Genomic DNA, 16,053 nt, shown 5'->3' with positions numbered 1-16,053 from the left:
AGGTGTTTTGGGGTTTAACCTCCATGGCCTTAAAGTCTTCCCCAAGCCTTACAGATTAGGCAAAATGTGTCTCCGCTCTAAGTCTTTACTAAAACAGGTTGTGATCAGCAAGCACCTTCAGGAGGCTCGCTTCACTCCACCAAACCTCTGAGCGGGAAGATTATTTTTTATGGCGGAGGGGCGGGGTCATGCGCCCGAGGCGAAGAATGGATCTACTCCGGGGACTCAGGTTCGCACCCTGGGGCTCAGCCTCACCGTCCTGCGCATGCGCACAGAGCAGTCCACCGCCCCCTGCCCCCTGCCAAGCCCCCTCGGCCGCACTCCGAGCATGCGCGGGCCGCTTGGCGCCAACTGCGGGCGGCTGGAGACTACGTAAGTCTCGCTGGACTCCGGGCGGCGTGTGTCCGCTCTCTCCTCGACTCCGGAATGATCGGCCAGAAGACCCTCTACTCCTTCTTCTCCCCGAGCCCCGCAAGGAAGCGACGCGCTTGCAGCCCCGAGCCAGCCGACCCGGGGACCGGCGTGGCGGCCGTAGCTGAGGAGAGCGGCGATGTGGCGGTGAGGCGAGACAGGGACCGCTTCGGGGGCTGGGGACAAGGGACAAGGGACGGAGAGTGGGGAGAAAGGCGGGGCCCTCCTGTGCCCGAGAGGGTGCGGGACGGCGCCGCTGACTCGGTAAACTGGAGCCTAGCTCAAAACAGCTTTCACGTGTTCAAAACAGCCGCCGCCGTCCCTCATCGGTAGCCATGCTGGAGGCTCAGCCAATGGGGACGAGCCTTAGCGACCGCGGCGCCAATCGGCGTGCCCGCTTGGCCCGCCCTGCTCTGCCTACTCTCCAATCACAGGAGGAAGGGGGCGGGACCTCGGGGAGGGTTTTGCCGCGAAAAGACCACGTGGAAACGCGAGTGGCGGCCGGTCCTGCAGGGCGGGGCGCCTGGATGCGGGTACCCCAGTACGGTGCAATCCTTCAGGGGACGCCGCGCATCTGCCTCTCGGCTCCTCTCCATTTTAGTACCAAATCTTACGGAGTGGGCGCAACCCTGGGTATCCAGAGTTTGGTTTTGCTCGCACCTATGGGCGCCTTTCGCCCTTGGCCCTTATGTTTGGCCCGGAAGTTGCGAGCGCCCGGGAAAGGGCCGATCCGGTTTGTGACCCGCCGCTGCGGGGACCCCTTGCAGGCCAGCCCCGCCAAGAAGTCATGTGCGGGACAGGACGAGCCCGGCACGCCGCCCTCTTCTCCTCTGAGCCCGGAGCAGCTGGTCCGCATCCAGAGGAACAAGGCCGCGGCCCTGCTCCGACTCGCGGCCCGCAATGTGCCCGTGGGCTTCGGGGAGAGCTGGAAGAAGCAGCTCAGCGGGGAGTTCGGGAAGCCGTATTTCATCAAGGTAAACAAGGAAGTGTCCCTTGCAGAGGGCTCAACCAGGAGGTAGCTGGCCTTTTGTATTGGTAGCATCGGAACCAAGTCTAAGTCCAGAGGTATTTTATGTTCACATAGTTTCCTGTCTGGAACGTCCTTTCCACGCCAAAGGCGTAAAATAATGCCATGGTGTCTTAAATCTGCATATTTACGTGGGTTGAAATTGTTAGACTAGAAGATGATACAGCATGGCTTTTTTGAAGCCACTTCGTTTGTTGTTTAGGAACGGTTGGTTTCGTAATGCCCTCAACCAGACCAAAACTGGGCTTGGCCGTTTTAAAGGGGCTCATTGGGACTTTTAAAGCAGCCAGGCAAATCAACCCTAATGCAGCCCAGAGCCAGGGCATAGACACGATGGAGCAACTTAAGTGGGAATACTTAACTTTTTTAAAAAAGAGTTTGGATTTAAAACATGACAAAGAGCTAGATGAGGCTTCCAAAGCTTGGGCAAAAAGCTTTCTTACTACTTTCTTATGGTTTCCAGTGAGAATGTGATTTTAAGTCTAGTTTATCTTTTAAATCAGCTAATGGGATTTGTTGCAGAAGAAAGAAAACATTACACTGTTTATCCACCCCCGCACCAAGTCTTCACATGGACCCAAATGTGTGACATAAGAGATGTAAGTACACTTGTTGATGAGTTTTAATTAGGGGAGGGAATCAGATAGTATTTTTTTTTTCCCACTGTGCAGCCCACTTAAGTGTTAGCAGCCTCCAGACAGAGGCATCAATAGTGCTGGTGGTTCACACCTGTAATCCTAGCAACTTGGGAGGCTGAGATTGGGAGGATGGAAGTTCGAAGCCTGACTGGGCAAATAGTTTGCCTGTCTCCAAAATAACTAGAGCAAAATGAACTGGAGGTGTGGCTCAAGCTGCAGAGTGCCTGCTTTGCAAGCACAAAGCCTTGAGCCCCCAGACCCACCAAAGATAAATAAATAACACTGAAGTGGTGAGTTCAGGATGGCTATATTTCAGCCTAGATTTATTCTTTTAAACTTTTACTGTCTGCTGTGTTTGTAACAAAAAGGAAAAATACGTACGGACACCTTGTATCTGTGCTGATAAAAAAGTTATTCCTTCATTATATTGCACTGCAGGTTTATTTCGATAGTCATTGGGCAACTTTGTTTTTAAAATATTGTTAATCATAGATAATGGAACTAGGGAAGTGATCTATATTCAGAAATGCACATATGATGCATGTTCTGGACAGAAAAGGCAAAAAGACAAGGACAGTTATATCTTAGAAGAAGCCAGGGTAGACTGGCGATGTGACTCAGTCCCTGGGTACTTACCTAGCACGCACAAGGTCCTGAGTTTGCATACACAAAGCAAAGTTGTGCAGTTGAGTCAACATTCAGTAGGAGCCACTTGGACAATTGAAATCTGTTGGTAAGTGCCCACACTGTTTCATCTTCCTTCCCATCAAGTCTCATCAGAATTGACATTGCTAACTTAAACAGACCAGAAGATAATGCATTAGGTTGGAAATCAGCCTCTGCAAAAGTACAAACTGGCTGCATATTCTTTCACATGTTTCATCTTGATTCTCTAAAGACTTCTTGAATCCTACCCAGGCGCAATCTTTGTGGCTGGGGGAGTATGGTCCCTGGCGGTCACAACTGTAAAAAAGCCATAGCAGTAGGAAAAAGCCTTTGGTGGGCTCCTTTGAAGAAGCTCTTCACTATAAGAGACTGCCTTTACCTGCCAATATATATTGTCTTCACATTTTGCAAATAGACCCCCATTTTCTTCTCAAGTGTTGTGCAAAGTAAGTTATATGGTCATCTAGCTCCAGATTTTTCTTTTCTTTTTGTTCCTAAATGGACTTTTATTTTTAATGGACATGTGGCGATTGTACATATTCCAAGGTGCAAATGACATTGCAATACATGTATACAATGTGTAATGCTCAGATCAAGGAAATTGGCACCTGTCACCTTGGACATGTGTCATCACTTTTTGTTGAGGACTTTCAGTCCTCTACTGTTTTGCAATACTAAGAAGATTGTTGTCACCCTGCTGTGTTATAGAACATTAAAAGTTGCCTTTGCGTCATAACCACCCGGCTAACAGTCCTCTCCAGACACACTCCTCCACAGCCTTCCCAGGCTCTGAGAACCACTATTCTCTACTTTTTAGGTATGCTCCCATTTCCTGCATTTAATTCTGAGCCTGTGCTAATATTAGGCATCATTATGGTGTTAATAGGAAACTGAGGCATGAAGCAGTTAAATCTTTTTGTGCTAGTTTTAGTTGATTCTTTAGGTGGCATTTTCAAGTGCTTGATTTCTGGCCTACCTTTGTCAGCTCATCCTACCTGTCAGCTGCTGATTGGCAGCTCTGGTCACTTCAGACTCCTGTGTGGAAGCTTGTTTGTGTCTTCAGCTGTGTGAACTGTGAAAGCTGAGCTTTCAAGACTCCAGCACATCCTACCTCCCAGCCTGGCCTCCACCTCTCTGCGTTCCACCCAGAGTTGGACAGTGCTGGGGCACTCCTCATTCCTGCCTTTTGGAATCACCTGGATCCATCCATAGCACTTCTGCCACCTTTGTGACCTAGTCTTCCACCCACCCCTTGCCATACATTTAGTAACTGCTTACACTGAGGTTTTGAGGTTTCATCCCTCGTAAGTGGCAGCAAGAATCTTAGGATTTAGTAAATAACTGTTAAATCAAGTAGAAGTGAAACAGGTGCATGAACTGTCTTGATACAGCAGCTGTGCATGACACTTAGAAAACTCCACAATTTTATTTTAGAAGCAAGGGTTTATTGATTCTTGTTTTTGAAGCTTAAAAAACTTACACTGTATTAAACTCAGTACACATTTGCTTTGCTTAAATATTAGGCCTTTTTCTGAATACCAGAGATCAAGATAAACAAGGACTCTAAAAGGAATATCAGACCTATTCCTCTGAAGACTCAGTGGGCCAGCAGGATGGCTTTGGACCAGGGAGAGCCAGGATTGCCCTTCATTAGGGACCAGAGCCCCAGAGCTGGACAGCTTCTACCGAGCCCAGCTGCTGCATCACGGAGAATATGCTGACAACGAAGTACCAAGGGCTTCCTGGTAGTGGGAACATCTGCAGCTAGATTTGAGGGATGCGAAGGTGGCATCTGTGGAGGAAGGTTTGAGAAAACACCAGGGCTGAAGCAGGGGAGTGAAGACAAGGCAGGCATGGCATCCAAAGGTCAAGCAGGTCTGTGTTTCAACACCTCCTGAGACAGGCACTGTTGCTCATTGCTTCTTGCCACCTATTCCCCATGGCCCTATGACCTGACCTCATTCTCCTGATTTCATCCATTCTAGGCAAGAGGGCAACCAGCACCTTGTCTGCTGCTGGTGGGGAAGTGAAATTGAAATAGCTTTGGCTGATGGAAAAAGCCAGTGGACGTGGATCTATGAAGGTTTAAAATAAGTTTCTTTGACTGACAACTCTCCTGTCATGAATCTGCCACAGAAATAAAGCACCAGTGTGTAAGGGTAGCTGGATGAGGAGGTCATGGCAATGGTGTCCTGAAATGGGAAACAAGTCCACTGCCCATAAGTAGGACTGAGCACTGTATTGATTCAAAGAACACTGCAGTATGGTGGAGGATGCCCAGAGTATAGGATATTAAGTGCAGCAACCCTTGTTACATAGGAACTAAAAAGTGGTTAACTGTGGGGCAGAGGTGCAGCTCAGTGGTAGAGCATTTGCCTGGCATGTTTGGTCCTCAGCACTGCAAAAACCCCAAGCAACAAAAGGCCGACTCAGGATGGGATAGAATTAATCAGGAGTGGGCATTGTACTGGTTTTAAGTATGTACTTATTTCTATAATTTGGAACGTGAAGAGGTTAAACACAAAGCTGACTCCAACCTGTCTCAAACTCTGTGGCAGAGGAGTGAGGTAGCACGGCAGGGCAGTTGAATGATTAGGTAATGGGAAAGAGCAGTGCTGAGTTGATGGCTCCCCAGTTCTCAGGTGAGCTGGGCATGAAGCTTCCGGTCTCACTGTCGTTCCTTTGCGTAGCTGTCAGGCAGCCAGTTGTTCATTTAGACTGACTCCCTGCCTTACATTTGCAGGTGAAGGTTGTCATCTTGGGACAGGATCCTTATCATGGACCCAGTCAAGCTCACGGACTCTGCTTTAGTGTCCAAAGACCTGTTCCACCTCCGCCCAGGTACAATTGCTTTGCAGGTGATTCCTGGCCAGTGGCAGTCACTTACAGATGTGTACTTCACAAATTACAGGTGCTGTGCTTGGGGGACTTTCCCTAGTCTCTGGAGCAGGGTTCCTTAGCCTGGCAGTGTTGACAGTGGGCTGGGCCAATTCTTCCCTGTGGGGAGTTGGTGCTGTCCTGTGCGCTGTAGGAAGTCTGGGAGGTACAACAAACCCTGGTTAAGAACCACTTGTCTGGAGGGTTTCATGTGTCATATATAGAGCTATAACAAGGCATCCATGGGGAGGTGAGTTGTAAATGCTGAGCCCCTTGGGTCTTGCAGAGCGCTCTTCTGTTCCTAGAATCCAAACACAGACCACAGGGGTCTGGTGGGTTTATCTGTCAGGAGGACGGTGGTGTTGATCTCACTAACCAGTGCTACAGTTCATCTTGTCTCTTCTAGGGGCTGCCTTGAAACCTCTGCCCTTTTCCCACAGGTTGTACAGAATTACGCTGAAGGTTCTTACTTGTTTTCTCTGGCTTGTTTTCAGTTTGGAAAACATTTACAAAGAGCTTTCTACAGATGTAGATGGTTTTGCCCATCCTGGCCACGGAGATTTATCTGGGTGGGCCAAGCAAGGTGAGCCAAGCCCTGCTGAATGTATTCTGTTTCATTTTTATACTCAACCCACCTTTAATGTGCTGAAAACAAATCACTCCACAAAAAGCATTAACAGTTCTTACAACGTAACTTTGGACACAGTGCACAAATTTAAAAAACAAAACAAAACAATTCAGCCACACCATCCTGTGATCTGATCTCGCAAAGCAAACTTTAGGATCTTGGAGCAATTTATTAAGATTTTAAATATTCATAAAATGTGCCTAGTCATGCTTCCTCAGGTTTCCTGTCAGTCCCCACATTTCCCAACTTCAAGTGATGCATGAGCCCAGTTGGAGCCTTGCTCCTTATGGGCGTGCTGTAAAACCAGCAGTGAGTATTGGACAGAAGCTTTCATTTCCAGGACACACGTGGATAAGCAACAAGTCAAATTTTAACACTATTTGAAAGAGGAAAGGAAGGAAAGAAAAATGTATTAACGTATCGTTGAACAAGTACAAATTTGTAGAATAAGGCACAAGTTGGGTGCAGCAGCGATGACCTTTAACGGTATTTGGTATCATTGAGCTGCATCTTGCCAGACATCTTGCAGCTGCATCTTGCCAGACATCTTGCAGGGCAAAATTTCTTAGGTAGAGTAGAACCTAAATCTGTCCCACATAGTTAAAAAAATGGCCACATTTTAAGCTCATTAACTCATTATAGAGGCAAGGAAACAGGGTCGCACAAGTTAAGTGACATTAATTATGGAAAACAACAATCAATGCTTTAATTTTGTAAACCCCAGGCTGAAGTGCTTTCCACTCTACCACTTTTTTACTCCAGGACTTTATTTTCCTTATGGAAAAAAGACCATGTTGTCATATAGTCCCTTGCTCTAACCAAAAAGTTAGGTCTATAAATGCAGACTAGTTGCTGCTTTGTCTTCTGTGAGGCTAGAAGATGCTCAGTCAGGGTTTCACTATAAGGTCCTTCACACTCTTGAAGTGGAGTGTTAAGTCAACCACAGGCCAATTCTTGAATGATTCTTCTGCTGGCATTTCTTCGCAAAGCTTCTGGCAGCTCTTCCTTGGACAGGTGCAGGCCCCTGCCCTCCATATTCCTTTAGCCTGTGGAGCCCAAGCTTGGTAACTCTCTACTCTCACAGGGGAATATGAGCAACTGCTGCTTTGTGAAAGTGACATGATGTTCAAAAGTTTTGAAAAGCAGCATGGGAATATCAAACCTACTTAAATTACTCAGGTTAAAATATTCAGGTTCAGAGTAACACGGAGAGACAGGAGAGGAAAAACATGCAATAACGGTTTAATTCACCTGCACGAGTCAATCATTTGGTAAGTGGGTGGAACTAGGAAAGAGGAAGAAAGCTGAAGACTGAGGGGAGGAAAACAACAATCAGAGAGCAAGGGTCCACCCAGAGTTGAGATGAACTGAAATGCCTCAATTTGAACTCTTGCAAAATAATTTACACAGTAGTCTGCCAAGTGTCATGCTTAATATGCCATGCTGCCTCTGGTACCCTTATGGGGAAGTAGTGAAGTGCCCAACATTTCAGTGCTTTTCGGTGGTAATTTGAAGCTCTGTGGCTCTAGCTCTTAGATAGTAGCACTCTGCTTCTTTTCAACTTTTTCCACTTTTCCCCGATTTTGGTCGTTCTTTCTCCTCATTTTCATTCGGCATGGCTGGTGTGGGCCGCCACCACCTGCCCCCGTGGCAGCAGTGCCTCCACCCCAGCCGGCAAACCACCCGGCTACCTGGGGACTGAATCACTCGCTTCCCCTTTCCCAGGCTCCCAGAGGCTGCGGCGGTGGCCTGCTAAGTGGATTTTGGACGAATGTTGACAGTATCATCTGTGCTGCTCGTTTATGTAGCTTAAAGATTGCCATAAAGTACTAGAGAGCTATAATAAAATGGCCAAATACATTTAATAACACTGTCTTTATTCTGAAGATTTGTTCCTCAGAAGGTTGCCCATGCAGTTTTGACATGGGTTGTATGTATGTGGAATATTTTTTTGTTTTTTGTTTTTTGTTTTTTTGAGACAGGGTCTTGCTGTGTAGCCCAGGCTGGCCTTGATCTTTTCTCTTTTGAACAAACTGTCTATAGCCAGGATAAGAAAAGAATGCTTATTCTTGCTTTCTGGTAGTAGTTTTGTTTCAGTGAATTATTTGGGCCCATTTTTTATGTTCTGGAGTTAATACAACGGATTATATCTCAGATAATTCTGTTGACATATATCCAGTGTTTACTGCTGCAAACTGGAAAATGTTGAAAGGGAAGTGATGAAAATAAAATGCCTCTAAGCTCACCCAGAGCGCACATAGGAACAGTGTCATCATGGCCTAAATTCATTTGGCTGCCCTGTATCCTGTCCAGTGGATGGTTTTGTGGAGAGTGGATTATGAGAAACCTATGAGAACTGGATGTAAGCAAGGCGAGATCCAGCTCATTTGCTTTTCCTAAGATGTTTATCTGTAGGCTGAGATTGGCACAGCTCCGGCCACAGAAGAGGAAAATGCAGAACAGCTACTTTTCCTAAGTTGTTTACAGTTCAGAAAGATAGATTGCAAATTTCTATTGTTACAATGTCATGCCCCTCCCTGAGAACTGTTGTTCCACCTCCTTGTTTACCACTGGGTATAAAAGACCTGAAGGAGTATGTGAGGTTTTTTGATGGGGGGCTTTTGGCTTTTGGATGTGGGAGGCTTTTGGAAGGGAAATTGCTGAAGGGAAAAGGATTGCTGAAGTGGAATTGCTAAAGAGGGATTGATAGAAAGTCTTCACCGAGAACTTTATACATAGGTTTTAGAAAAGCTAATCTAAAGAAAAGCTACAGAGAACACAGGATAATGCAAGTGTGGGGGCAAAGACTTTAAGAGAGAACATGCTAAAGAAAAGCTAACAGAAAACATGGGACAGGAAAGAGGTTTTAAAGAAGATTTTAGAAGCAAGGTTTTAAAAGAATCGTAAAGGAGTTAGGCCTTAAAGAATATAGATAGAGAAAAGAAGCAATGAGGCAGTTGTGTGTCTCCACCTGAGCACCCAGCACACCTGATCCCACTTTCTGTCTGTCTGTCTGTCCAGTGTCTTTTCTGCATCTCCAGTTGCCCCCTCTTAGGCCCAATTAGGTTCAGTAGTAACAAGGGAGCGAGAGGAAAACGCTCGCTCCATGGTTTCATCTTGTGTTTGGCCCCTGCTGTCTCAGGTGTCCTCCTCCTCAACGCCGTCCTTACTGTCCGCGCCCATCAAGCCAATTCTCACAAGGAGAGAGGCTGGGAGCAGTTCACCGACGCAGTTGTGTCCTGGCTGAATCAGAACTTGAACGGCCTTGTCTTCTTGCTCTGGGGCTCCTATGCTCAGAAGAAGGGCAGTGCCATCGATAGGGTATGCTTGCTTGTTTTATTTTCTTTTCTTTTAAAAAATATTTTAAGCAGTTTAGAGAATTCTAGAAATCCTTGCTGCACAGTCCTGGAAAATACGCATCATAAGATGAACAGAATGAATGTTACAGTTAAAGTGCAGTTTCCCATTGAAAACTGAGCAGAATTCAGAGAAATTATAGGAGCTATTAGTTGTATGAGAGGACGGAATTGGCCAGCTTAGGACTTACTGCTGTCAGAACAGAGGCACGGAGGACTTGGAGGTCCCTGGGACCACTCTTAGCATGTGGTGTGGTGCTGATGAATGAGGCAACTGTCCTGCTAAGAAGTTTGGGAACATACATAAAACATGAGGATTTTCACTGAAGCACAAATGTGGCTTCCCCGTGAAAATGCCATCAGTGACCGTCAATAAAGCTGGGCTCTAATTGTGATGTTTGTCTTCCAGAGACTGGCCCTTTCATTGCCACGCTCCCTGCCCCTCCCCACAGCTTGCTACTAACTCATTCTCCTCTTTACTTACTGATGCACCTGTGTACCTGGTTGCTGAGATAAGAACCTGGACGTTATCCTTGAATCCCCATTCCCTCTTCCCCTTATATCCCATCTATCAGTGAATCAAATCACTTCTGCCCTTGAAAATTTCCCAGTCCTGCTTCTTACATGGCCCCTGCCCCTTGTCTACCTGCCAGCATTTCTCTGCTAGGAGACAGGAGATGATGGTGGGCGGCTGGAGGGAGAGGAATGGAGGTAGAAGGGAGGGAGGAGACAAGTGTTTAGTTTGGGGAGGTGCTGAGGTGGGATTGTGGGTTGGAGGAACTGTACAACAGTGCTTCCATAAGTTAGGGAAGGCCTTACCCAGGTGACTGAGAGCTTCTGTATTGCACAGTGACGCTGGCGTCAGGTTGTGAGTTTGTCGTGTGAATCTCACTGAATGCTTTCACAAAGGTGTCTGAGAGTGGGAACATGCTTGTCCCCATTTGGTATTGGGTCTCAAGAGACAGTCTCTTGCCCAAAGGGGGCAGTGATGATGGAGCAGTATCTCCCAGGACACTGCAGATCATCCCAGATGTGGGATTCTAAGCCAGTCAGAGAGCTCGGGTCTGCAGATTTTCCTCATGTCAGTTTCTCTCTTTTTTTTTTTTTTTTTGAGGTAGGTTGTTGCTGTGTGGGCCAGGCTAGGTGGAACTCTGTCTTCCTCACCTCAACCTCCTGAGGCTGGGATTACAGACATGAATCACCACACCTGACTCTTCATGTTCTCTTGAGTGAAGTTTTGTTCTTTATTTTCAAATTTAATTTCTATGATTAAAAACAAAAAGTGTATTAAGGTATGCAGTGAAGTCTCCCCCCACCTTGTTTCCCATCTGGCTTGGGTGAGTGAGTGCTGGTTTTCAGATTCTAATATATCTTTCTAAAGTCTGTCCACGCAAAGAACAGTCGAGTGTGTAAATCCAATTGAAAAGCGTCTTTGCCTACAAAGGTTTTACGTGAATGCACACAGCATTTCAGGGTTTTTTTTTTTAAAGGAATTACAGAGAAAAAAAAAATCTTGTATGAATAACCTTAGCTGTCTTATGAACAGCTGAAATGTGGTTAAGTAGGTATGAAGTGCGCTCTCATCTCTGTGCCTCAGGGAGGTTATGGCCAGCATACAATATTGGTAATCTTCACTATTAGTGAACAGGGCATGGTCTCAAGTGGCTTGATCATTACAACCAAGTTGCTATCTCCAGCCCTGTGTCTCCTGAACACTGTACTGTGTGCTTCCTTACTAGGGTCTCATAGGCACATCAAATTCAACATTTTCCATGCTAAATCCTCCTCCCCACTAAAGCTGCTCTTCTCTGCCCCCCAGAGGGGAAAAGCACCACCATTGCCTGGTTGACCAACCAGTCCCCCTGTCTCTCCTTCCCTCTCTGCCTGTACCTCTCCCCTTCATGTCTGCATGCTTCCTTCCCTCCCTCTCTCCTGTCTCTCACTTCCATCCCATCTTCACCCCCATTGCTTTGGATCTGCTTCTGCTCAGACTGCTCCAGTGCCAGCTCATGAATTGGTTTGGGGGTGGTCTCCATTGGGCCTCTTAGCCCTCATTCTGTTTTCCTTAGAGCTCCAGGCTGACAAACCCCTGGCCCGCCCCCTTCCTGCCCATCTTTGCCCAGCCCAGAGGAGGCTCTCCTTCCCAAGAGACAGGCTGGCTTGCCCTTTACACCTGCTTTGTTTTTGCCAGTGTTACATGCTTGACCTGCCTTCTGATACTACTCTACTCATGATCAGTTATTTCATCCACACAGGAACATCATCAGGCAGGCGCTGTTCAGCCCCATTTACAGATGAGCACTAAAGTGCAGCTTGGGGAGTTCCAGCAACTGACCCACAGCTGCTGAGTGGGAGAGCTGGAACTGGACCCAGGCAGTCTGTCTGCAGGCTTAGTGCTCTTCCCATGCTGGGCTGGCCCTGGCCCTGGCCCCTGGGCAGCTTCCTTTTAGTTATCATGCCTTCCTTGAAGGCAGGAATGTTCCGAAAAGCAGTGATTTGTTAGGTGGTTTTTAAATGCAGAAAAAAACAGAGAGGGAAACAAAAATGTAGCCTGTAGTCTTCCTGCCACATAACTATAGTTGACATTTTAAAAATCAAAATATTGCTGGACACTGGTGTCTCACACCCATAATCCTAGTTACTCAGGAGGTAGGGATCAGGAGGATCCCTGTTCGAAGCCAGCTGGAGCGTGTTCTCAAGACCCCCATGTCCAAAATAACCAGAGCAAAATGGACTGGAGCTATGGCTCAAGTGGCAGAGCGCCTGCTTTGCAAGTGTGAAATCCTGAGTTCAAATCCTAGTACCATCCCCACAAAAAGGATTTTTTTTAGTGGGGTGTGGTGGTGCATGCCTGTAATCCTAACACGTGGAGGCTGAGGCAGGAGGATTTTGAGTTCAGGCCAGCCTTGGCTACATAGTGAGACCATGTCTGAAAAATCAAACATTTTTTGCAAATGTCTCCCCATATTATTAGTATGTATAACTTGACCGTGTTCTCACAGCTGTGTTCCATTGTAAGAACTTTAGAAAACTATTTTTAGTCCCTGAACACTGGACTTAGGAGACTTTAGTCTCAGATGTAAGCAAGGCTACAGTTACCTTGTTGCACACACACTTTTGTGCATCATAGCATCCGTGAGCACGCACAGTAAATCTAAGTGCAGTCATAGCAGGAGAATTACTACATGGTAAGATACGGGCACTTAAAAATTGCAGATACTGCCAAACTGAAGGCTGAGATTGGCTGCCCACGTCCTCAGTCTAGCAAAGGTTGGCGCTCAGTAAACTGATGAGCAGGTGAAATACACTAGCAGGAAATACACTTTGAAGGTCAAGAATTTAGACAGGGCCGTGAGGGACTGTGCAGCCATCTGAAACTGCAATACCTATAGTTCTTTCTAAAAGTCCCCAGCCTGCCACCTTTCCCTCTTGTTCTTTTTCAGAAGCGGCATCATGTCCTGCAGACTGCCCACCCCTCCCCGTTGTCCGTGTACAGGGGGTTCTTTGGATGTAGACATTTTTCCAAGGCCAACGAACTGCTGCAGAAGTCTGGCAAGAAGCCTATCAACTGGAAGGAGCTGTGACTGGAGGACAGGAGCTGTCTTGAGGAGCTGCTATTGAGCTATTTTAGTTATGAGGTCATTTAAATTTTCCCTGTCAGTACTGTGTATAAGGAGAGAAGCTTTCAGAAAGCAGCCAGGAACCAGGCAGCTGGGGGGAAAACAGCTTTGTCCAGCCAGAAACAACGGGTCCTCTTGACCACTCTGTTTGAGCAACTCCCTCCCAGGCACAGGCAGCTTGGTCTAAAAGCCACATGCTTCTTACAAGAGATATGAGATCAAATACTCGGTTCTCTCCACTTCCTTTCTTTTGTGGTTAAAGGGGGAGAATCGCACCTTTTTTTTGGCCCAGCAAAAAGTTTGGCACCTGCTGCTACTCATTTTTACCTGACAGGTTAGATTTTCTAGGTCCTAGGGCATGGGGTGTTGTTTAGAAAGGTCCCCTCCAACTGTCAAGGCAGACTTGGGCTTGAGCATTCCTGATTGTGGTAGCAGGAACTGTGGAAGGCTTCATACAGGCAGGCAGAAGAAGCAACTGTCTTTGTCTTGTCTTTTCCTGTGTGCCTCCTGGAATAAGTGGTGGAAGTTGACTGAAGAGGAGGAAAGAGGGTTTTTTATTGTGTTGAGGGGTGGGTATTTTCCTAGGGCTGTACAGAGTTGGAATTTTTAAGCAGCACAAACTGCTAAATCCTGTTTTGTTTTGTTGTTTGTTTGGTTTTTTTTTTTTTTTGATGTTTTTGTGGTGCTGGATATCCAACACAGGGCTAGGTAAGCACTCTACTACTTAGCTACATCCAGCCCAAATGCTGTTTTTGTTGTATTTTTGTGGTACTAGGGCTTGAACTTGAGAACTCACGCAATAAGGTCTCATGAACTATTTGCCGGGGGTTGGCTTTGAACCTAGATCTTCTACCCTCCTGATCTCTGCCTCCTGAGTAGGTAGGATTACAGGTGTGAGCCACCGGTGCCTAACCAAATGCTATTTTTTATAAACTGAAATCACTTAGGGATTTTTTTTGTTTTCCACAACACTGGAGAATTCTAACTTTTTTAATAAAATACTTACCACAGATGCATTTATTTTTTCAGTTCTTTCTTAAAAGACAATCTATTGGGTTCTGTACCTCCATCCTGGATCTTGATAGAGATGCCATTGTTACTGTTAGGTTAAAGGGTGAACCCTGTGCCAATTTTGCAATAAAAGATTGTTGGAGTTTCCCATCGTTCTGACTGTTCTTGGCATCTGGGAAGCTCTTGCCTGCCCTGTATTGGGTCAGTGTCACCATGGCAACCATTGTCCCAGAAGGACCACCCCCTGTCCTTGTCCCCCCACTGTCTTGTCCTTTACCCTGGCTTCTTAGCATGGAGCTGCCCAGGCCTTGGTAAGCCTCTTCCCCTTCCCCAGCCCACTGCTGGCCCAGAGTGCCCTAACCCAAATGCTGTGGGCAGGCTACAGATTGGGGTCTGGCCACCAAGGAGCAGCTTCTGGCCTGGAAAAATGGAAAACTTGGCATGCCATTGTGACAGTGTTTCCAAACTTCCTGGGAATGTGGGGTTCAGGTGTGACTCCCTGGTAGCCTGATGGCCTACTAGCACTTGGCCTTCTAGCTGGTGGACTCTAAGGATGAGCAGGGAACTCCCTGTGTCTGATAAGGAAGAAAGCAAAAAGAATAATGGGGAGAGGTGCAGTTTGCTTAGTGGAACAGCACAGGCATGACACTCGATTGTGTACTGTAAGTGGGCAAGAGAGGATGCATCCCATGAAAGCATGGAGATTAGCAAATGCATTTCCTAAGAAGACAAGAACATGGGAACTTAATCTTGGCTAGGTAACTGCTTCCTTTCTGGGCCCCACTGTCCTTGTCTATGAAAGAAGGACTCAGGAATTCATCTTTGGGATCCAACAGGCTGAGGGTGGAAGATGCCTTCTCCATTGGCCTTCTGGTCACTCCCAGGTCTTCCCAGAAGCATTATAATGAACTCCGTTGTCCAAAGAAGTAAAGAAGTGAACGAGAACAGTTCTACACCAGTTAGGCTCTGCTGCCTTTCTCCCTGTGCAGTGCTGGAGTTTGGAGAAGCAGCTACTACAATTAAGGAAGCAAACAATTAACTGGGTGCTGGTAACTCAGCTCTGTAATCCTAGCTACTTGGGAGACTAGATTGGGAGCATTGAGGTTTGAGGCCAACCCAAGCAAATAGTTCGCAAGACTGGAGCGAGCTTTTACTCGCTCCCTTGTTACTACTGAACCTAACTGGGCTGCAACGGGAGATGCAGAAAAGACAAAGGATAGGCAGACAAAGTTGGGGCCAGGTGTGTTGGGCGCTTGGGTGGAGAGCAATGAGCACAACTCTCGTTGCTTCTTTTCTCTATTCTCTTCGTTTTACTCTGCTGCTTTTCTCTATCTATATTCTTTTTTAAAGTCTTTGCCCCCAGACTTGCACTGTCCCATGTTCTTTGTAATTTTTCTTTAGCTTAGCTTTTCAAAAGCCTATGTATAAAGTTCTCAAATGTAGACTTTCTATTAACCCATTTTTAGCAATTCCCTTTCAGCAATCTCCCTTCCACAATCCTCCCACATACAAAAGCCAAAAGCCCCCCCCATCAAAAAATCTTGCATCCTCCTTCAGCAAGTCTTTTATACCCAGTGGTAAACAAGGAGATGTGACATTAATAATAGAAACATGCAATCTACCTCTGAACTGTAAACAATTCAGGAGAAGCAGCTATTCTGCATTTTCCTATTCTGTGACCAGGGCTGTGTGGAACTCAGCCTGCAGAATGTTGGGTACAGCTGTGCTAATGTCCAGTTCTCATGGGCTTCTCAATCCGCTCCCCACACAGGACCTCATTTCCAAAATAACCAGAGCAAAATGGGCTGGAGGTTTGGCT

General features: G+C 46.6%; 1 protein-coding gene across 3 annotated transcripts; it reads left to right on the top strand.

The window, feature by feature from the left end:
• The first annotated feature begins 345 nt into the window (after positions 1–345).
• On the top strand, positions 346–14,381 carry Ung (uracil DNA glycosylase). Of its 3 annotated transcripts, XM_074060504.1 has the most exons (7): positions 346–558; positions 1,179–1,385; positions 1,942–2,037; positions 5,486–5,583; positions 6,114–6,202; positions 9,390–9,568; positions 13,047–14,381. In XM_074060504.1, the coding sequence occupies exons 1-7, from the start codon at positions 427–429 to the stop codon at positions 13,185–13,187; spliced, it is 942 nt and encodes a 313-aa protein (XP_073916605.1). In that variant the 5' UTR covers positions 346–426; the 3' UTR covers positions 13,188–14,381. The 3 variants fall into 3 exon arrangements, with proteins under 3 accessions (XP_073916605.1, XP_073916604.1, XP_020025570.2); XM_020169981.2 differs by lacking the exon at positions 346–558 and having other exon boundaries at positions 700–1,385; XM_074060503.1 differs by lacking the exons at positions 346–558; positions 9,390–9,568 and having other exon boundaries at positions 688–1,385.
• Positions 14,382–16,053: the final 1,672 nt, after the last annotated feature.

This window comes from Castor canadensis, chromosome 18 (genome assembly GCF_047511655.1).
Source record: "Castor canadensis chromosome 18, mCasCan1.hap1v2, whole genome shotgun sequence".
Lineage (NCBI taxonomy): Eukaryota > Metazoa > Chordata > Mammalia > Rodentia > Castoridae > Castor > Castor canadensis.
This window is presented reverse-complemented; position numbering and strand designations above follow the sequence as displayed.

What these genes read in the sequence shown, in the direction of transcription:
- Ung (XM_020169981.2), top strand. Translation starts at nt 747, where the DNA reads ATGCTGGAGGCTCAGCCAATGGGGACGAGCCTTAGCGACCGCGGCGCC. An exon ending in GGAAGCCGTATTTCATCAAG is followed by an intron (nt 1,386 to 1,941) that starts GTAAACAAGGAA and finishes CTTTTAAATCAG; the next exon opens with CTAATGGGATTTGTTGCAGA. An exon ending in ATCTGGGTGGGCCAAGCAAG is followed by an intron (nt 6,203 to 9,389) that starts GTGAGCCAAGCC and finishes CTGCTGTCTCAG; the next exon opens with GTGTCCTCCTCCTCAACGCC.